A 22,460-nucleotide genomic window follows, 5' to 3' on the forward strand; every position below is an offset into this window, starting at 1 on the left:
GTGTGTGACTGGCAAACAAAAGCTCAAGTTTAAGTGTGTTTTGATGTTTGAACCCATTTGAAATCCATATAAACTAAAGAATGATGCATCTGTGCCGGTTACAAAAAATTTCCACAGTTAATATAGGTGGATTTTTTATTATCTAGTTGCGTGCCATAGTACAAGTTGGCTTTGTATGTCTTTTTGAGCACATATTTAAATATAAAATGACTGTCATGAATATGAGGAAGGCTCCAAAATGAATTCCAATGCTGCACTGTGTCCAAACATCCAGCTGGTGGCGCACATGGAGTTCATAATGGATTACTCCTTCGCTCCAAACCGGTAGTGGGCTGATTTTTATGTGCTTTTCAAAAGATACTGCTGCAACTAATATTTAAACAAATGCACATTAAAAACTGAATCAATATTGGATATGCATGTGCACAAAAGTACCCACTATGAGGTCATGGTTGCTGCAGCGGCTGCAGAATATGACTTTAAATATAGTGTACATGTAGTTTATGGTTGTATTATGATGGCTTAACACTTTATGAATATACAGTTGATTTTTTAATAAGCAAAAACAACGGTTTCCCCAAAGTGGGAGGGATTTAATGTGTGCTAAAGTTGCGCAGTGTGAGTGATGCTTGCGACTCTTGTTATGACTGCAAGGTCCTGTTTCAATCACTGGCGTCAGACGGACGCACGACACCAACTCAAACCTTTTCACCTTCTCCTCAACAACGTAAATATTGATCGGGAAAAGCGGAGGCAATCAGCGAGCAACTTGTGGGAGTTTTAATTTGAAAGCGCTCCACGGGATTTAAAGAATATCCCTCGTCGTGTCACTTTGAGGGTCCGAGGGATTTTTTTCGCTTTAACCACGGAGTGCACGGAGTGGGAGATAAAAACTTTTCCCCTCTGGCGTTATTATATTCGGTGGCTCGTAAAAGCACACCCGCCTGTGACCTTCACGATTTACATTGTCGCGACTTTCACCGGATTCAAGATAAGTCGCCACAACTCAAGGATCCGACTTTTTCCCTTTTTCTTTGAATGCGTTGCAAATATGATGATGTCACCGACGCCACTTTTTCCTGAAGTTATGGCGGAGCACAACTTTTCTAACTTCTCTTGGTAAGCACACACAGGCTACAGGCTCTTAGCATCGCCTCTCTTTGTCAAAATATACTTTTAAATGCTAACAACAGCCACAAGTGTTAAACTGCTTCTCCGTACGGCTCATGAACCGCGACATGCAGCGTTTGAAAAAGTGAAATTTGAATGGAGGGTGAAGGCAGAAGCGGTGCACTGAAGTTTGACGACAGACTTCGCCTCTTGAGGGCCTACAGGCAATTTCACAGCAATAACTGGATCTACCAGGCCTTATAAAAACACACGTAGGCTACTAATAGCTTGTGTAGTTGTGTCCGTGCTGCGCACGGGTCACAGCAGCAGGCTCTGCTCCGTGGAAGCTGCTTTTCACTGGAACTCAAATGAAGGCGTCCAGAAGTCAAGTTTAGCCAGCTTCCCAAAATATGCTAACCTGCTGACATTGATCTCACCTACATTTATGACTTTGAACGCATCATTAAAGCCCACAGAAACTGCTCACAGTAGCAAAGCTGGCTGTGTTATGCAGGCTGACCTGTTATGTAGAACAGATCCAAGTCTAGTGATCCAGGACTTCACAGTTATTTCTGGTGGAAACTCCTTTTCCTTTTCATGGATGGATCACGGCAACTTGTTTTGAACACAGCTCCCTGCAGCATGGTGGGAAGGGTGGAAGACACACAATCTTCCACAATCATGCATTTCTGTGCTATTGACACACCGGTATGTGTGTTGTGACAGCTAACCACTAACTGCAGTAAATCATCTGCTCAGTGGGAACAGGTCTTTGTGTAGGACACAGCAGAGGTAATGAGCAGCTTTGCACAGTGAAAGTATACACACTGAGAATAAGGGCCAAGGAGAAGTGACACTGAAGACTATATATATATTGTAAAGGATCATTTTAGGGGCAAGACATTTAGGTGAGAGGAATTCAGCTTTTCTGTTTTTCTTCTAGGCTTTTATACAGTGGATTTATAATAAAACAGTCACCGTAAAACTTCAATTAAAAGCCCGGGCTACTATTTGGTCAAATCACTGGCTTATATTTGGGGTAGGCGTCTATACTGGACAGACCTTTAATTCCTGTCACACAAAACTGTTGCTCAGAGTTGCAAAATACAATCAAATTGTATATTTGAACCAGTATGAATATTACTTGTATAAAAATTAGGCTTTGAATAACATATCAATTATGTGTAATGTTATGACACTTGTTTCACAGCACCTGAGGATATTGGCACCCAGCACGCTGACACAACACCACGTTATCCTGTTAAAACAATATTCACAACTTTGGTTAGTTTAATTTGTTTTACTTAATTCAAGTTTTCATTGGTTTTAAAGGCTTGGCAAATGGCATACATATATATTTTTTGCAGGCATACATGAATACAAGGCACATATTTCTTATAATATGGAGGTGGACTCTAGTAACATACAATAACATGCCACACATACGTCCTCATACATCACTCTACAGGGTCACATAGTCACAGAGCTGTTTCTTTTTTCCAAAGGAATATAAATAACTTACCAGGTAATCGAGGAATGGACACACATTCTGACTTAATGACAGCTTCAGAAAAAGGGAGACGTCATTTGTTTTTTCGTCATGCCGGTAAATCTGAATGATTTACGGTCACCTCTGGTGCTCATGGTTTCAATGAAATGAAATCAACCAAGCTAAAATGTGTAGGATCTCTATATTGACAACAGTTGGAACATTTATATTTGTGAGTGCGATTTACACAGCTAACTAATGTTAGCCCAAGTGGGTAGTCAACAATCTGGTTTTATACATCCAAAGAACTTGTATGGCTGCACCTAAAATGTCTTAAATTCAGTTTTATACATATTTGGCCTTTAAAGTCTTTTAATAGTCTTAAATTCTAATTTGTGAGGTCTTAATTTCCACAGACATTTCATCTAATTTCATTTATCCATCTTCTGATTTCTTTTTGTGAAAATGAGTGAAGTTCTTCAGTGTTACAGTTTCTAATGTTGCAAAATACTCTCTTTACTGTATACTTGCACTTACCTGTTGGCCAAATGTAGATCAACCTAACCCACTCTTAGAACCGTGATCCTGTATAAAAATCTACCTCTGCACGGGACCACGTATAAACTATTTACCTCCATACCTGCCTTCAAAGATGAATTGTCCGAAAAATCAGTCTAAATTTATATCTTGAAACGACACCCTGCTCAAGACACACCTGAATATATGCGATATATCTGTGAACAGTAGTCTCTAAAACGTGTGTTAGCACTCTTATCACACCATGAATATTTGTTTTTATTTACTATTATCAAATAACAATTGACAACCAACCATTACTCATGAAATGTCAATTCTAAAAATGAGAACTAATTTGAAACGCTTTAAAATTACATCAAAGCACCAACAACACACCCATTTAAACAGGAAATAATGTCAGATGATGTAAGATAATGTGATGTGTCACACGCTTATAATTCCCTCATGCGAACGGTGACAAATAGGTTCCCCGTGATGTTTATTTTAAAAAATTCAATTAGATTAAATCACATTCTTTAAGGTAGAGTTTGCGTCTTTAGTAGGAAATGGGTGCGCACAAGATACTGATACAGTAAATTAAAAATTCATAACTTTTTGTATAGGCCTAGTTGAATACGGCACACCTGGATTTGGGAACCACTGCATTATAGCATCACAATATTTTACCTGGATGTTGCATTAATACACGGATGCCAAGTATTATTATATTATATATTGCGAATACAAATTAAACTTTTGGCAGCCTGCTATAATAATAAAGTAAATTGCTTTTTCAGTCCACTAGATCGGCTGAAGTTTGCTGCAATAAAAATGATTTAAGTGACATGAACAGACTGAAAACTTTATGTTAGTTTTTCTTATTTTCCTCGTTCTCTTTATTTATTTAGACCTTTGATTGTGATCCTTAACTGTCTGTTAAAAGCTGTTCGGTGCTTGTCTGTTGCCCGACCGCGCAGAAAAAAAGAGTGTGTTGAAAGCATATACTGTAAATAACATGACTGACCTCTGCGGTGGCCTGAGATTCTCCTGGTCTGAGTGGATTAGTTTGTCTACATTGCTCTGCTGCTCCCTTCCAGATGAAAAGAAAAGAACAATTGCTGGTTTTATGCCAAAAAAAAGCACACATGGTGTTCTTTAAACTACTGTGACTACAACTACTATACTGTTTAGTTTAGGGTTAAGCTGAGAGTAACAAGCACATAGGATCACTACACAGGTCTGAGCGTACATGTTCTCTTTACGTTTCCTGTCGCACGTCGGACGGGTTTGCTAGGAACACACTGACATGACCCTGAAATGGCCCTTATCACGCCATCATCAGAAAGGGTTGCTCCACTTGGGGAGATCATGTGTAGAAATGCCTTAACCCGGACCTATCTTTGCTGCGCTCCTCTGTTGCAACTGACATCAGCTGCTTTTTCAGTGGAGTGAAAACAAGTGAAAGCAATTTTTCAAAGCTGCAAAGTTAAATTCAAAGATCTCGTTTGAGTAAAGAATATAAATTCAAACACTTATATACCCTAAAAAAAGATTGATGGAGGAACAGACTATTCTTTTACAGCTCTAATTTTTCATACCACCAACCTTATGCAGAACAAAGATAACTAATGTCATATTGATTAAGTATATAGTTGTTGATGTGAACTTTGAAGCATTTGGACTGTTAACACTGTGTGTGTTTATCCCTTTTTTTCCAGACCATTGAGTGCACTTGGCTTTACTAATGGAGCACCTCCAGGGAGCGTGGAAGACCCTGAGCAACGGGTTCGGAATGAAGGACTCTGCGTTTGAGGGCCCATGCCTCTCCCCGACTATGGTCCAAGGCTTCCCCTGCCAGCGTCGCTCCTCAGATGACAGCAAGATGCCCGACTCCAAGACTAGCAGCACTATTCGTGTCTACCTCCCGAACCAGCAGCGCACTGTGGTGAGTTGTTTTTTCCCGCAGGTAGAAGATGACATGCAGATTTCCAGGAATGTTGCATGGTTACAGTTACCTCAAAGCATATGGGACTACTTACATTTATGCAAACAACGGAGGAATTAATACTTTTTCTTGTCCCTCAGGTGAACGTGCGACCAGGTATGACTCTGCACAATTGCCTGATTAAAGCGTTAAAGGTGCGAGGTCTGCAGCCTCAGTGCTGCGCTGTCTTCCGGCTGCACCCAGGACAGAGGAGGTGAGCTCAAATCTGTCGTGGGTTTGAAAGATCACAGAAACAAGTGAGCTTGCAATTATTGCCCCTGGTTTGACACCCCTTCATGTAAAGCCTTTTGTTAATTTCTTTAACAGTAAAAAATTTCGGATGGATTGGAACACTGACTCCACCTCCCTGATTGGAGAAGAGCTACTGGTTGAGGTTTTAGATCACGTTCCCTTGACAACGCATAATTTTGTAAGTGCCTGAAGAATCGTACGATATGCTCACATTCCATTCAGTGCAAACTTTCACCACTAAAGGAATACGTGTACATTTTTTTTCCTGTCGTTTTCAGGTCCGGAAAACATATCTGAAACTAGCGTTCTGCGATATTTGCCAGAAGTTTCTTTTGAATGGTTTCCGTTGCCAAACATGCGGCTACAAATTCCATGAGCATTGTAGCACCAAAGTGCCCACGATGTGTGTGGACTGGAGCAATATCAGACAACTGCTGTAAGTGTCTTCACCTTCAAATGGGAGCATAATGGAAAAAGGGCATCAGTAACTTACTGTAACAACACTTTCTGAACATCCTGAAGTATTCGTTATAGAAATATAACCAACAGACATGCAACCGTCCTACAGCTGTTCTCTGTATGAAAGCTTATCTTTAAAGGAATGCTTCACTTCGCTAAATGCCCATTTGGATAGCAGTACTCACCTTGTGTTATTTTGAATTTGGGAAGAAAACATTTTTCTCGCATGCCTCCATGGTGAAGGAAGACTCTGAAAACAAAGAAAACTCTTGATGAATAGGGGTCCACCTTTACCAGCAGCAACATCAGTTTACAAACCATTGACTGATGATTCAAACGTACCCTTTAAAACACCAATGTCACACAATAATCCAAACAAGCTTTCTGATTGAGGCAGCAGTAGACCAACAGCTCTGGTGTTTAGTGAGGTAAAATTACTGTTTTTTAACGGGGTCTGGTTTTTAAGAGAGCATAAGTTTCACTTTCAGTTGCCAAGTAAATTTAATGTTTTTGAGGGGTACTTATGCTGCGTTCCAGGCAAGTTTCTGAGCCCGAAAGTCACCACTTCAAGTCACGACTCACGACTTCATAGCAAGGCAAGTCAGGCAAGTCACGCCAAACTGTCAAAGCAACAAGGCGGACCGTGCAGGTTTATGTTTGTTTATGATCACTTCTATCGCCAAAGGTGCTGGTTCCTTCCTCATTTGAGTGAAACGGAGGAGGAGAAACGGCGCATAAGGTCACAGATGCTATTATACTTTTTATTTAATGTTATCTGTGTGTCTGGAAACGTATTTTGTATTGATTTATTCTTGCACTGGAAACTAGCTGTTAGAGTGGCTGCCAATAATCCATTACTTACTTACTGCCCTTTATGCCGGCTGGCATGTAGGGCAGCAACAAAGGATCTCCACTCCTGTCTGTTCTGGGCCATATAATGCACCAATAATGCATTAACATTAGGGTTATTTTTTGTCTGTTTCTCACCTTGTATCACCTGCATCAACACTGCATCCATGGGGATGTCATTGTTGCTTTGAGGAGTAAGGTAATTGTTTTAGAGAGCTGTGTGACGTCAGAAAGCGTAACTGGGAGTACATTAATCTGGTACATGTTCAGGGGTGGCAAGTTACGGGTTTGAGTGCACTTACACAGGTAGAAGGTTGTAAAAACACGAGGTACAGGTTGCCTGGAATGCGCCATTAGCATACGAGTTTTGCGGTAAAATGTGGACCCCTTTGACTTCAAATAATCAAGAATTTTCTCTGTTTTTGGATTCTTTGTTCACTGGAGGCATGCTAGAAATGCTAAGTTTTCTTCACAAATTCAACATAACACAGGGTGAGCAGTTGACAGACAAATTGTCATTTGCAGGTGTGAAGTATCCCTTGAATTAATTTTCAGTCCAGTCAAATTGGATGTTGAATTCTTAGTGCACCAGAAATGTTGAAATAGAACAGGGAAGGCCAGTTCTCCTGATAACTATAGGTCTCCTGATTAGTTCCTACATTTGCATACTCACCCTGAGAGTAGGAACTTGTTAGTGTTATTTTGCATGCGGGCTACAGGTCTGTCAGCTATATTTGAAAGATCCATATCATTGGGAGTGACGAGATAAGCCGTAAGATGACAACCATTGTAGTCTTTAGCAGTCAGCTGTTACTTGACTAAGTACTCACACATTCCCGCACACTGTTTGCTATGAGGGATTCACTCCCTATCACTCTTCTATCTCCAGGTTGTGTCCAACACCTGGTGAGAGCGGTGCCCCGTCACTGCCCCCGCTGACGTCCCGGCGAAAGAGAGAATCCTTAACACGGTTTCCAAGGTGAGGATGTTTTTATGCCTGATATGGCTATAACCCATCCTCTGTGTGTTTTTATTATTAGATATAACCTGTACCTGTCGTAGTTACTGCCTGCAAGATAAAGTTCTTCTCATTCTCAGGTGCAAATAATATACGTACAAATAAGACTGCATTTTGGAAACAGAGCATGTGCATACACAACACCCAAACTATGTGAAAATGCTCTTGCTGAACTGAGCCCTCCTCTTCTGCAACCAGAGCAAAGAAAAGTGACTTCTTTTTCAAACAGGCCCTGTAAACAAACAAAAGTTCTGTTTACATTCAGTGTGACACACTAGAACGCATTGCGTGTATCCTTGAGCTCTAACAAATGTGTTGAAAGCATTTCCTTCCTCATAACACATTTTAAAGCATTTTTAGATGTATCACATTTATATTTACTTGCTTAAAGTCGTCTTCTTACCCATCTCTGCCGGTGCATTGCTGCATATTTTGGCATGTCGCAGCAGGAACTTGTATCGCATCACCTACGTGCATTCATGTGCATCCTAGTGCATGTCCAAGAGATAAACAAAATGTGTACCGTCTTATGGGAAAAAGCTCCAAAGCTGCATGAGGTCAAAAAATAATCAGGGTGCTGCTTGGACTGTAAAACTCTGGCATAGCAGGAAGAATAAGAAAATGTTTTAAAGAAGTATTTCACTGCTGGAAAGATGGTCTTTTCATAAACTGGGCTGTCTATGCCGTAGAAAGATATAAATACCTTCGACATTGGTGCTACATGAGCAGGTGAGAACAGACAATAATGACTGTAGTATTTGCTATTTCTCAAGAGGTGGAAAACCTACAACTGGTGGGTGACGTAGTGTGAGTTGCCCTTTTGAAAACAAAAATAAAATGGTGGCCGGCTGGTCAAATGGTAATCTAAAATATATTGGAAAGATTTTAGGCAAGAAATAAGCAAGGCAGTAACAGAATCTTGGTTCATAGTTGCTCAACACGGCTTAGTTTTACTGTTTGAACTCTTTTTTTTTTTTGTTTGTTTTTTACAGGAACCAGTAAGGCACCCATTTCCTGTTCACAGACTCTCATATTACAGCTGAACTGCGCACTAAAATAAGTCTTGAAAACATTTTAGGTGATAAAAAGGCAATGCAGTGACAGAATCTTGGTTTATATTTGCTCAGCACGGCCTAGTTTTATTGTTTGAACTCAGTTTTTTCAGCCTTGTTTTTTACAGGAACCAGTAAGGCACCCATTTCCTGTTCACAAACTCTCATTTTACAGCTGAACAGTGCACTAAAATAAGTTTTGAAAACATTTTAGGTGATAAATAGGCAATGCAGTGACAAAATCTTGGTTTATATTTGCTCAGCACGGCCTAGTTTTATCGTTTGAACTCAGTTTTTTCAGCCTTGTTTTTTACAGGAACCAGTAAGACACCCATTTCCTGTTCAAAAACTCTCATATAACAGCTAAACAGTGCACTAAAATAAGTTTTGAAAACGTTTTAGGTGATAAATAGGCAATGCAGTGACAAAATCTTGGTTTATATTTGCTCAGCATGGCTTAGTTTTATTGTTTGATCTGAGTTTGAGAGACAGAAAGAGGGGCATCTCTCTCTCTCTCTCTGTCTCAACCCCCTTTTACTCTCTTTGTAGCCCTTGTGGCAGCAGGCATACAACTATATGATGATGCACAATCTGTAGGTGAAGCAACAGCCCTAGTATTGCATCATCTGGTGGATTTTCGCTGGCAAATGAGTAGGGAGATCTGGTCACTGTTAAGACGGAGGGAGGTTTACCATAGTTCATTTACACATACTGCCCACATTGTTAGCCTTTAATTAAAAACAAATAGTCCTTGTATGTTACAGGATAATAAAACAGCTACTGAATGAGTATACTGTAAACAGGGGTGGAGAGACACTGGCAGGTTTAGGTAGGCATGACTGTTGTCATTTTCTGTTATTGCTCATGCTCCACTGCAAAACAGACGCAGTCCTAATGTGTAAAGAGCCTTAATCTGAATCGAATTAAATCCTGTTTTTAATGACGTTCTCAGCTTTATGGGGGCTTACCAGTCCAAGTGCTGATGTAACGGGAGGCGTGAAAAGAGCCTGTTGTTTCAGGGGCACTTAAAATGGTTAAAAAGCACTCTGAGTCTGCCAAATTAGCGCTCACAAAGTATCAAGTTGTTCCATGCAGAGGCGATCTCAAATACTCTTTTGAAACATAGTTTTGCATTGCCAGAAGGGGGATTGTTCTTGAGGAGTGCACTCCATGGTCATAAATGTGATTTAATATGATCTCTGTTCACATACGTCATACCCCCATTTTAACCAGCGGCTACAGTTCACTACAGTTATTAACAGGAGGTGTACCAAGACATGAGACTAAATTCAAAGCTGAGAGTTTTATTTATGGACATCAGGCACAGTTGTTGATCATGTTTTTGGTTATTTTAACCTGTTAAAATCTGATTCTGTGCTTGTGAAAGGAAACATCTCAAGTCAGACTCACATTTGGATTGTTTGCAGATTAACGTATTTGGCTGGTGAGCTTTGTACTCTTCAGCTGAGCCAACACTGATCTTGGCAAACATCAAGGGCAACATACCTCTGCAGTGTCACGTTAGCCAAAAATGGGATAAGAGGAAGGCCACAACAAAATTAACCAATAACCACTTCCTCACGGGGCTATTTTTCAGTTTTACTTTGTGTTCTGTTTTCACCACACAGTAAGCCTCTCATTGATTTTGCATGTGTGGTATCAGTGGCAAAACATACAGAGGTGATGCTTTGATGAGTAAAGTCAGAGAGAAAATGACAGAAATGAAACCAGAAAGCCCCTGCATCAGCCACTGCCACACCCATTGCAGGCCAGTTTTAAAGAAGTCACAGAACTCAGTGTGTGCTTTGACAGTCAGTGGTGTGTGTCACTGTGAGGCAGTGACACAAGCTGCAGACAAACAATAGCCGCTGTGTCGTAATATTCGATCTTTGTTCACCTCCACAGCTCAGCCCACCGATATTCCACCCCCCATGCCTTCAACTACACCGCGCCTTACACGCCCACAGGCGGCGGGCTCTCCCAGAGGCAGCGCTCCACTTCCACGCCCAACGTCCACATGGTTAGCACTACCCTGCCTGTAGACAGCAGCATGATCGAGGTAACTACACACCGTATGGGCCCCTTGGGTACTCCTGTAGGTTCAAGCCACTCCTAAAATATCCCTTGCCTGAGAGTGATCTTGCCCGCCTACGTACATCTCAGGCATTCCAACTATCTTCGCCTGGCTTTTCTCTACCTTTGCGTTAAGTAATCCACCTGGACAGGGTTGAGCCTGTTTTATGTAATTCCCCTGATGGCATCTTATTTTAGCGATTTTAAAATGTGCGACACTTGACTTCCCCCCTGTTCAGTTCTAGTTTCTGCTTTTTCACTGCCCATGTTCTTGCATAATCAGCTCACTTGTTTTGCATGCTTTGTAGAATATTCTCCCTGTATTCTGTCCAGGTAGTAACCTGGATGCCACTGTTGTCATCCTCCTTCCTTACTGTCCTTCACTGTGTCCCTTTTCCTCCTGTCCCCACTGGCCTGTTGTATTGTGTACCCTGCTGGGGGAGTAGCTAGACTGCCTGAATACGTCCCCAAGCTCCTGGTGCCATAGATTCTGGCTGAAGAGGAAAGTAGGTATTGTGCACTTCCCCCAGTCTTTTGTTGAAGCCTCATCCGAGAGTCCAGAAAAGGTTAGAAAGCGGAGCGTCTGTGTGCGGTCTGAATGGCATGCATTGCAAACAGACTATCTGCATTCACATCTAAGAACTGAAGTCAAACCATGAGTGACAGCACGGCATGTGGTTAACTGTATGAGCACGCTGACAGAAATTTGTGTGTACTTTTTTTTTTTTTGTCTCTGTAGGATGCAATGCGTGATCATGACTCGGGTAAGTGCTCACTCTGCATTTCATTAGCATCACGTTGTGTACTTTTGTGCTGCATCACATACTTCCTCCCTGCACCCTCACCACAAATCTCCCCCTATTAGACTGTGTATTCATGTAAACTTTTAGGTTCATACATGTATCTAAAGCTACATGCTTTAATGTTCAAGCAACACTTTATTTTCCTCATACTGTCTGTGCTGGAGCATCTGTATTCATCCTCTGCCTGAAAAGGCTCAGTTTAGGTGCCTGACTCTTAAAGCTCCCCTGCTGGAAAAGCCCCCTGATTGGTCAGGGTTTCCGAATCTTCATATCACGACATCACTACACCATCACTGCAGCCAACTTTCTAAAAAACAAATTCAGAAAAATCACCAATTAAAGCTTCTAAATTCAACCCTGCATGTCCCAGCAGGAATATAATCCGAAATCAGGGAGAAATTAACAACATAAGCAACCAAGTTTAGATGTTTACGTGGTGTTAGCATTTTGCTACATGTACGTTAACAGTGTACTTGCAAGAGGGAACAATTGTAGCAGAGAATAGCGGCACTTTCTACCCTTGAAAATCAACAAGAAAAGCTTTTTAACACAAACAGACATGTTCCAGCAGGAATATGATCTAAAATCAGGGAGAAATTTACAACATAAGCAACCAAGTTTAGATGTTTACGTGATGTTAGCATTTCGCTACATGTATGTGAACAGTGTACTTGCAAGAGGGAACGATTGTAGCAGAGAATAGCTGCACTTTCTACCGTTTCTACATTTTCCAGCAGGACTATGATCCAAAATTGGGGAGAAATGAACAACATTGGCAACCAAGATTGCATGTGTCCCTGACGTTAGCATGTAGCTACATGTAGCAGTGTAGGCTATGCCAGGAGCAGATGACCATATAAAGAAATCTGGCACACTGTGACAACAGAGTATTCAGAACAGTCTGAAGCCTGAGGTTTTTGCTCACAGGGATTACTTTTACATACATTTACCTTACTGTTTGAAACTTTAGCCACTTTTGATATAAATGTCTGACTTTGTAACACTAAATATAAGACACAAAATACAGAAAAGCATCATAGGTCTCCTTTAAAACATAAGAGGTGTTCACATTCAGACCTGTCTTTTTTAAATTGTCTGTCCAGCCTCCCCCTTCTCCCTCCAATATGGAAATGACTCATCACAGCATCCGACATTGAGGGCTAATCATAATTAGGGAATTTCCCCACTGGTTAATAAAGTTGTGACAACACTGATGTTACTGATTACACCAGATTGTTTACAAAAACAGATAATACAAACAGAGCAGCCGCGCACATCCAAAAAATGAAAAATGTGCTGGACTACATGAGTAAAACTGAAAAGATGAAGAAAAGTCCACACACTTCAGCTCTCTTTAGGTTCATTTATTCCAACATCCTGGAGTGACGTCCTACAGCTGTATTATTCAGTCTGAAGAACGGCACTTGTGGCCCGAAACGTCACTCCAGGATGTTGGAATAAATGCACCTAAAGGGAGCTGAAGTGTGCGGGCTTTTCTTTGTCTTTACAAAAACAGATCAAGGTCAAGGTCAAGATCAAAATTTATTTATATAGCACATTTAAAACAACCGAGGTTTGCCAAAGTGCTGTACAATCTAGAAAGCACTAAAGTATTAAAATACAACTATAGAAATAGAAAAATACAGTATTAGAGCACACAGTACATAGAAATACTAAGAGTAACAATAGAAAACAAAATAAAGTGCACAATAGGCACAAATTTCAATAAAAACAGTCCATACATCGGCAGTGTTCGGCTCAGCATGCGTCAAATGCTAACGAGAAGAGATGGGTCTTCGGCAACAACTTAAATACCTCAAGAGTCTGGGCAGATCTAATATACAATGGTAAGCTGTTCCACAATTTTGGGGCAGCCACCGCGAAGGCTCGGTCGCCTTTAGTTTTGAGCCTAGATATCGGGACATCTAGAAGCAACTCATTTGATGACCTTAGTGCTCTAGCTGGTGTGTGAACATGGATGAGTTCAACTAAGTACTTGGGGGGCCAGACCATTCAATATCTTAAAAACAAACATCAAAATTTTAAAATCAATCCTGCAGCGGACAGGAAGAGGCCAGAACCGGTGTGATGTGGTCACGTTTTTTCGTGCTGGTCAGAAGGCGAGCAGCAGCATTTTGCACTAGCTGCAGACGCCGCAAAGAACGTTTATCTAAGCCCACATACAGAGAGTTGTAGTAATCAAGCCTAGATGTAATGAAGGCATGGATAACTCTCTCCAAGTCTTTGGGTGAGAGATAGGGCTTTACTTTGGCGAGCAGGCGAAGCTGAAAGAAAGCACCTTTGACCACAGAACCAATTTGCCTGTCAAACTTAAAAGCACTATCAAAAGTGACACCAATCATTAAGCGCTGTATTAAATTACTGCTAATGCAAACCGAACATTTCCTACTGCTGTAGCTTCACATTAAAAGCGTTCCACTGGTGAAACACCAGAGTTGACTTTTATTATGAACTAGTCACAGGAAAGGCTCTGTGTCTGTCAGTGAGATCAGCACTGCTGCTATTGTTCATCAAAAATGCAAAAACAAGATAACAATCATCTTCAGCATGTGTTGACAGCAGATCAGTGTGTGTTGTAGTACTGCACGGAGCAATGGAACAAGACGGAGTTGCACACCTCCAGCTTCTTAGTGATGTAACCAACTCCTTTTCCTTCATCAACGTTATCAAGTTCCCCATTAGTATTGGGTTTAAATCTGAAATTTTGCCATGTAGGCAATTTTGCTTTTCACTTTGGCACTAAAACCCTGACCATCGTCTTGATGGTGAACTCTCCTTATAAGTGAAATTCGACTCCTGCTAGACTAATCTGCAACTCTGCTGCTGCACAGACTGGAGCAGACTCTTTGTGTTTGTAATTGTAGCGTTCATTGTCCAACAAAGTATAGCTTTAAAAAGCAAAGCTGCAGTGGGCAGGTAATGTAACCGGTGTATGCCTGAACATTGTGTAATACCATTAACACCAGCTATCGCAGTAAGCCTATTGCAAGCCGTCTGCATGTGAAAAAAGACTCCACAGAGCTTTGTCATTGATCTTTATACATTTTTTTCCCATTCCACTTTACGTGTTTATCAAATGCAACGTCCCCCTATCATAGCTCCCTTCTCGAAGCGTGAGCCTGTTACAATGGGAAGCTTGAAGGGGGAGAACTGGGACAAAGGTTGCATCCCAAACCATTTGATATTCACTGTGCACTTTATAGTATGTTTGCCCTTTCCTAGTGTTGCCTGAATGTCTAGAGAGAATGCCTGTGTCCCATTTAGTGGCATCTGACATGTTATATAACCCTCTACATAGAATTTCCTGTACAGTGAGTAATAAATGATTTTAGACACAGCCAGAGAGTCTTCCATCCTGAACAGCTTCCTTCTCTTTGTATTCCTGAAGCGGGGAGTTCCCCCAATCAGAGCCCTACTGGCTGGACCCAGCACCAGCCCAAAGCCCCTGCACCTGCCCAGCGAGAGAGGGCCCCGTCCTTCAACACTCAGGAGAAAAATAAAATTGTAAGTTCAAAGTCTTGCCTTTTATGCAGGGGTGGATGTAGCAAATTGCATTTACTCTTGTTGCAGTAAGTCATTTTTTAAGATTTGGTCATTTTACGTAGAGATTCTTTATCTCATGTGTTGTATGTGTGTATATGTGTCCTCTTTCCCTCCCTGCTTGTATGTTGCATTAAGAGTAAAAACTCTCAGAGCAGTTATGCAATCTGCCCTACAGAGTACTGGCTAATTATGATTACTGGTAATGTCTAGTTTGTGTGTCACATCAGTGTCACCTTCTTGATTTCTGTTCATCCAGAGGCCCCGGGACAAGCGGGACTCGAGTTACTACTGGGAGATCGAGGCCAGCGAGGTGTATCTCAACTCCCGCATCGGTTCAGGCTCATTTGGAACCGTGTACAAAGGGAAATGGCATGGTAGGAATGCATTTCAGACGGGGCAGGGCACATTCAGGTGTAACCACTAACACTTTAACTTAAGACTTTCAAATAAGTTACCTGGCACATTAAATGGGCTGGAAAATGTGCATGTTGCTCAGCTTTTCATATGAGCTCACAGTGGATGTTATGAGTCAGCGCTAACTGAGCAGAGTGTTTTTGTTGTAGGTGATGTAGCAGTGAAGATTTTAAAGGTGACCGACCCCACACCAGAGCAGTTCCAGGCTTTCAGAAATGAAGTGGCAGTCCTGAGGTGAGAAATGGGTTTTTAGTAGGTTTTTCAGCCATTTTGACAGTTGCAGTCGTCTTCTTTGCAAACTTCAATCTTATCTTCGTTTTGGTGATTTCCTCTTCCTCTCTGCTGCTGGTCACAGGAAGACACGACATGTCAACATCCTGTTGTTCATGGGCTACATGACGAAGGACAACCTGGCCATTGTGACCCAGTGGTGTGAGGGCAGCAGCCTCTACAAGCACATTCATGTCCTGGAGACAAACTTTAAGATAATCCAGCTCATAGACATCGCCAGGCAGACGGCTCAGGGCATGGAGTGAGTCCCTAATAATTGAGCCTGTCTGATATTCTGCCAAATCAGATGCAACTGAGATGTCATCAGTATTTCCTTCTTGTTGTTTTTAGCTATCTGCATGCAAAGAACATCATCCATCGTGACATGAAGTCCAACAGTATCCTTTCTATCAACTGTTTAAGTTTGTGTAGTTTGAACGATAACTGTGACACCGTGTTCCTCAGACTGGTCAGGATCTGTGTTTCCTCAGTGTGCTTTGGCTGTTACTCCTTGACAGCAGCGTAGACATCTTTTTGCATGAAGGACTAACGGTAAAAATTGGAGACTTTGGTCTGGCAACAGTGAAGGCCAGATGGAGCGGCTCACATCAGGTGGAGCAGCCTTCTGGATCCATTCTCTGGATGGTCAGTAACACGACTTTAATTCCACTAAAGCTCATGAGACAACTTTATTAGGACACTTATTAAGCTGTGAAGCTCAATGAACAGATAAAATAGGGAAAATGAAATGTCATGTATTGTCCACAGGCTCCTGAGGTTATCCGGATGCAGGATAACAACCCATACAGTTTCCAGTCTGACGTCTATTCCTATGGAATTGTTCTCTTTGAGCTCATGACGGGAGAGCTCCCATACTCCCAGATAGCAACTAGAGATCAGGTAAAGTCTCGTCATTTACACGGCACGCTGAACGTCAGGTGACAATAGTGTGGTGGTACAGCAGTGCATAAAGTAGCTCTTTTACATACACACGTGCTGGCTCGGCTTGCTCTGCGCTTTAGCCAATCACAATGGAAGGGGCGGGGCCGAGACGTGCAGGTGTTCACAGGAAATGTGCACTTAAGAAACAGCAAGGCAACCGCTCCACCCAAAACGCTGTCTCGTCAATGTGAGAAACATGGACAGCAGCACAACTTAAAAGCGTTGTGCATCCACCAGCACACCTTCCACTACTCACGACAGGAAAAAAGGGCATTAGCGGCAACGTTTTTACCGCCGTTTGGTTCGAGTTGCAGGTAGGAGTGTAACACTGGGGGCACCGCCAGAAGTGAAGGGGGTGAGCGATCCCCGAGGCCCCTGCACTTCCGTTAATCGAAAAACTACGGGCAGTGCCTCCAGAGGTAAACGAAGAATTTTTTTTTTTTTTTTTTTAAACCAATGGATTTCCAGATTGGTCTCAGCTGAACATGAAGAACTATCTGCAATGTTTGGCATCTACAGTGGAGGATATTTAAACATGTCCCTGAGTCATTCCTAAATACAAAAACAGGTCAGCACACCAGAAACTGCTCCTTTTGCAAATTTTAATCATATCACCACATGTGATGTTGCGGGCACCAGCCCTTCATCAGACAGCTGATGTCATCTGATGAAGGGCCGGTGCCCTAAACGTCACATGTGGTGATATGATTAGAATTTTCAAAAGGAGCAGTTTTTGTATTTTTGACGAAGCTCATCTCACATCACCACAACCCACTTAGAGATGTTCTGGCGCTCTTAGACTTGTCTCTGGAGATGGTCCATCTCAGGCACATCTTGGCAAAACTTGTGTTTAAACTGGTAATGGAAACACAAATTAATGTGGCGTGGTTTGACTCAGCACAGCCAAAAGGGCCAATGGAAAAGCCCTATATGGAACATTAAGACACTGTTATGATACTCACCCATTATAGTGGCGTTTCCACTAAACTCTTTCAGTATAGTCCCCTTGAAACCTGCACATAATCTGTACCGACATTTACCTACCTGTTTTGCGTTTCCACTGCAGACGGTACTCTTACATGTAGGCGGGGTTGTTATGGATTGTAATAGCCACATTTCTGCTTAATCTAGTTCTTGTTGTATGTCCTCTTCACCAGTGATTCAGAAAAAAAGGACAGTCTGGATTGTTTAGACTCTGTCACACTCGATGGGATATGCACAGAGTACTTTTTGAGTGAGAGTCATGGTTCTTAACAGACTGCAGTGTTTCTAGCTTCACTGTTTAGTAACAGATCAGCATGCTAGGTACCTCAACAGAAGGGTGATGAAAAACAGGACTGAATAGAGTAATTCTATTAGTACAACCTGCAACTTTTGACAACAGAAAATGCAAACATAACTGTTTAAATGTGTAATGAACTGAACTGAACTGTTCTGTGTGGTGGAAACGAGGCCTATGTCTTCCACACACTCAGTAATTGTTTTTGTTCATCAAAATCAATTTGTGTCAAGCTGGGTTGCATGTTTTTGCTACCTTGTAAGGTTCGGTCATGTAAAACCGAGCCCTAACCCACAGTCAGACAAGTGTCTCAGCTTCAGACCTCGCCTGGGTCCCAGACTGTGTCACGCTGCGAGCCGAGTCCAGGAGGCGGTGGAAAGACACTGGGTTGCTGTCTGGAGGGGGTTGTGGAGCTGGCCTAAGGCCCACCATGGAACAGAGGCGGGCGTCCTGGAGCCACTGGCCTAATTTTAGACGCCGTAACACAACCCTGTTCGTGTGTGAGAAAAGGGGTGCATGGCTTTGCGTATGTGTGTCTGTGGTTTTTCGTCCTCCCGCAGGCCACGAGTCCCGGTCTGGATCGCGTCTGGCTCCTTGTTGAGTTCAGTTTACTGTGTATTCGACGTAGGCTAAAATTGCTGCACAAAGTGTGCCCATAAGTAGTGTTACGATCCGTTGCTGAACTGGCAAGAACACAAAGTACTTCTATCATCCATTATCTCTGCAGCATCATGCACTCATGCCTCAGCAATAGCTCCAGTGTTTTAGATGCTTGTCACCTTCGATTTGCCAGCTGTATTTCTAAAATATCTCTGAGGTGGACTGCTGATTTGGGATTGATCAGATGTCTTTTACTGTCGCACTAACTTAGATCAATCGACTGTAAAATATTTTCAAAGTGATAAATGCTCCACACAGTCCCTCAGTCTCATCTGCTGCCTGTGACTCTCTCCTTTCAGATAATCTTCATGGTGGGAAGAGGCTATTTGTCCCCAGACCTCAGTAAGCTCTACAAGAACTGCCCCAAAGCCATGAAAAGGTTGGTGGCTGACTGCATCAAGAAGTCCAAGGATGAGAGGCCGCTCTTCCCGCAGGTGAGCTGCTCTCTAATTGAAGACTTCAAGCTGAACTAAGATGGTTTTGTTTAATCATTTTTTCTCTTTGATGCCTTTTTTTCTTTCAGATCTTGTCCTCGATTGAGCTTCTCCAGCATGCCCTACCTAAGATAAACCGCAGTGCCTCAGAACCGTCCCTGCACAGAGCCTCTCACACTGAGGATATCAATGCCTGTACTCTGACCTCCACCAGACTGCCTGTTTTCTAGACACCCAGACAGCACTGCTCCTCCTCCTCTCCTTACACGCCCCCTCGTCCTTCTCTTTTGAAATATCCAAAATAGCCCAAATGCTCAGTACGCCCTGAAATCTCTACACACAGATGCAAACGTAGACCTAAAAATGTACATGCAATCATACATAAACCCATGCTAATCAGCAGAATATGTAAGGAAGAGAGGAGAGAGGGAGGTGCAGGGAGAAGTGCATCTGAGATTTTCTATGGAATGGAGTGAGTGATGATGGCTCGCAGTGGGATGTGCACATGAAGACGCCGGCATAAGATACATCCAGGTGGTGCCTTGCTTATCGCTGCACGTATTAAGAAGTATGCAGAGGCTCCACAGTGGCAATGCATTTGGTAAAATTTGTAAATACATGCACGCACACCTACCTAAGATGACGATTAATGGACACTGAAGGAAGCTCAAGAGACAGACGGACGTGTCTCTCTTGATTTGGATTCTGTGATGTGAAGCACACCCTTCTATCCGGCCGCCCTCGGTTTCTGATGAAGAGGACTTTTTAAAGCTTACATGCCTTAAGAGGAAACAAAGCCTGGACTTAAGATCCCGCACAATTCACCTCCTCTTGTTATCACAAACAAAGCAGTTGGATGTAGTCCATTTAGTTGCACAGCAGTAGTTGATTTTTGCATTGTCTTAAATGATAATGGTGTAGACATGGGAAATTGTTGTCTTCTTTTGTTCTTTTCTTCTTTTAATTGTCTTTATTTTTGGGTCATTTCTTCAGAGGAATTATAGCCTGTCAGCGAGCATGAGTGATGATGGAAAAATTGAATTTGCACATTCTAGCAAAAGCAATGGTTGTGTTTCAACAGTCTACACGTCGGCTTCAGAGCCTCGTGAGTAAAGTGATCTGTAGATAGCCACACGTTCTTATCAGTCCTCACCAGGTGATCACGAGCTGGACATTTGGCAGTTGTCTTAAATGTTTAAAATGATTTGGAAACTAATTTGTATTTGTTGTCTTTTGATGTCTCTTTCAAGAGGTTAAACGTTTTATTGTGTACTTGGTGAGAAAGTTGTCTATTCAATATTTTAATAAAATTAAGTTAAATTCCTTTGCCAAAGATGTGTTATTTGTTTTCTTGGATGGCCATCATACTGTAGGCTGTTTTGGTTATGTCGTGCAGCAACAGAAGCAGGTGAGGTGTTGACACCGGATCATACACCGGATCATACTGCCTCTCTTCTTGTTCACCAACACGGTAAAATCCCACACATGTGCAAGACTTTGTGGCAGGGTGAAATGTTTGCTGTAGCAGTGGCAACGTGGTGTAACCTCACAGGGGATCCAGGCCAGACACGCCACTGGGGGATTCCACCATTGGCTGATGCTACCGTGAGCTGCACAGCCTCTGGCAGGCTCGGTGGAACAACAATCATTCAGCAAGGGAGCGACATGTGGTGGAAAGAGAGGACGGTTGTATTTTGTTTTAGTGTAAACATGCAACGTGTAGGTCCTGCTGGGCAGGACCGCTTGACTTGGTTCAGTCCCAAGTGCAAATTTATAGTAAATATGGGAATATTTGCTGTGATCTAAATATGGGAGTATGTGTTTACTTTTTAACGTTTTATGGCCCTTTGAATTCAAGTGTAGGGCAAAAACATGATAGGAGCTTTTTGAGTTCTTTATCTTATTTGAATCAAGTCTCAAAAAGCCCCATGACAGTGAAATAGACTTGATGTCATCAGAAGTGGAGCAATGCAACAAGAGCAAAGCCACCGACTGGCCGCTAGTGGTCTATTTTTATAACAGTTTTGCTATATGTGTTTATCAGTTCTATTTCTGCATTCTGACAAGTCACACAGGCTGGCCAAACTGAAACCAACAGAGACCAAACGCCCTACAGCCCCAGCCTACAGCAGCTCCATCTAGTGGGTGTTCTTCAATGATGTTTGTCAGCCTTCATACAAGATACAGCACAGTACCAATCTTAACAAGGTAAAATGCTTCATTACAAGTCAAAGTCCTGCCTAGTTAAGTAAAAGTACAGAAGTATTATCACAAAATGTAACCCTGTAACCCTTGTATCATAAAGTACTTTGTAGTAGCTGGTCGAGGTGGAGCTGTTAGAACTACTGTATATATGTAGTCCAGTAGTTTAGTTCAGAAACTCCCAAACTAGAGGTTAAGCCCCTCCAGAGGATCACAGGATAATCGGAGGGGTTGTGACATGATTAATGGCATAGGAAGATGTTGTACACACAGTGAAGAAACATATATGTGAAGGTGATTGTGCTTGTTGTGGCAGCTCATAGCAGACAACGACTGCATTGGAAAGAACACTCAATGCAAAATCTGGTTTATCTAACTTGCATTGACAGTTTTATAAAACTTATTACAGTAAAGATTTTTAGGAATTGCACATTGCTGATATTTTTTAAATTAACATTTAAAAAAAAAAAAATCTTACGTACCCCCTGGAGCATGTTAAATACCCCTAGAGGTAGCCATACCCCCATTTGAGAAAGCAGTGGTGGGTCGTTGTACTGTTTTACCTCCATGAAACTGTCTGAGAGGCAGAAATTGGTTGAACTGCTAACAGCTCATAGACATCTGAAACATGAAGAGGTCCTCAACCAATTATTTCATGTAAAGGGGTCACAAGCCAAAATGTTTGGGAACCACAGATAATCATATGTTTTTAATGTAAAATTTAAAACTTAAATGGACAGTTTAGCCAAAAATTAAAGTACACATTTTCCTCTTTCCTGAAGTGCTGTTTATCAATAGATTGTTTTGGTGTGAGTTGCCCAGTGTTGGAGATACTGGCCGAAGAGATGATGGCAGATGGCAAAAAGATGGCAGGATCAGCTTATTATGCTCAAAGCGCCAAAGAAAAAAAATGAATTGAAAAACACAACAGCAATGTCTCTTTCCAGAAATCATGACCTGGTTACTCAAGATAATCCACAGACCTTGTTGTGAGCAGTTTCATGAAGGAACTCTTTTCTTTCTATCGACCAACACCCATCAACTGCATCACTACGCAGAAGGAAGTGTGCATTTACTCGTGGACATGAGG

At 42.0% G+C, this 22,460-nt stretch overlaps 1 protein-coding gene across 2 annotated transcripts; it reads left to right on the forward strand.

Moving 5' to 3' along the window:
- The first annotated feature begins 626 nt into the window (after positions 1-626).
- On the forward strand, positions 627-20,501 carry raf1a (Raf-1 proto-oncogene, serine/threonine kinase a). Of its 2 annotated transcripts, XM_049580537.1 has the most exons (18): positions 627-1,119; positions 4,834-5,060; positions 5,201-5,313; positions 5,427-5,529; positions 5,630-5,787; positions 7,549-7,638; positions 10,635-10,788; positions 11,249-11,368; positions 11,542-11,566; positions 15,015-15,130; positions 15,426-15,543; positions 15,733-15,817; positions 15,939-16,115; positions 16,205-16,251; positions 16,380-16,498; positions 16,622-16,753; positions 19,034-19,168; positions 19,258-20,501. In XM_049580537.1, exons 2-18 carry the CDS (start codon positions 4,860-4,862, stop codon positions 19,396-19,398), a joined length of 2,034 nt encoding a protein of 677 aa, XP_049436494.1. In that variant the 5' UTR covers positions 627-1,119; positions 4,834-4,859; the 3' UTR covers positions 19,399-20,501. The 2 variants fall into 2 exon arrangements, with proteins under 2 accessions (XP_049436494.1, XP_049436495.1); XM_049580538.1 differs by lacking the exon at positions 11,249-11,368 and having other exon boundaries at positions 629-1,119.
- Positions 20,502-22,460: the final 1,959 nt, after the last annotated feature.

This window comes from Epinephelus fuscoguttatus, linkage group LG7, assembly GCF_011397635.1.
Source record: "Epinephelus fuscoguttatus linkage group LG7, E.fuscoguttatus.final_Chr_v1".
NCBI lineage: Eukaryota > Metazoa > Chordata > Actinopteri > Perciformes > Serranidae > Epinephelus > Epinephelus fuscoguttatus.

What these genes read in the sequence shown, in the direction of transcription:
- raf1a (XM_049580537.1), top strand. Translation starts at nt 4,860, where the DNA reads ATGGAGCACCTCCAGGGAGCGTGGAAGACCCTGAGCAACGGGTTCGGA. An exon ending in CCTTGACAACGCATAATTTT is followed by an intron (nt 5,530 to 5,629) that starts GTAAGTGCCTGA and finishes TGTCGTTTTCAG; the next exon opens with GTCCGGAAAACATATCTGAA. An exon ending in TCGTGACATGAAGTCCAACA is followed by an intron (nt 16,252 to 16,379) that starts GTATCCTTTCTA and finishes ACAGCAGCGTAG; the next exon opens with ACATCTTTTTGCATGAAGGA.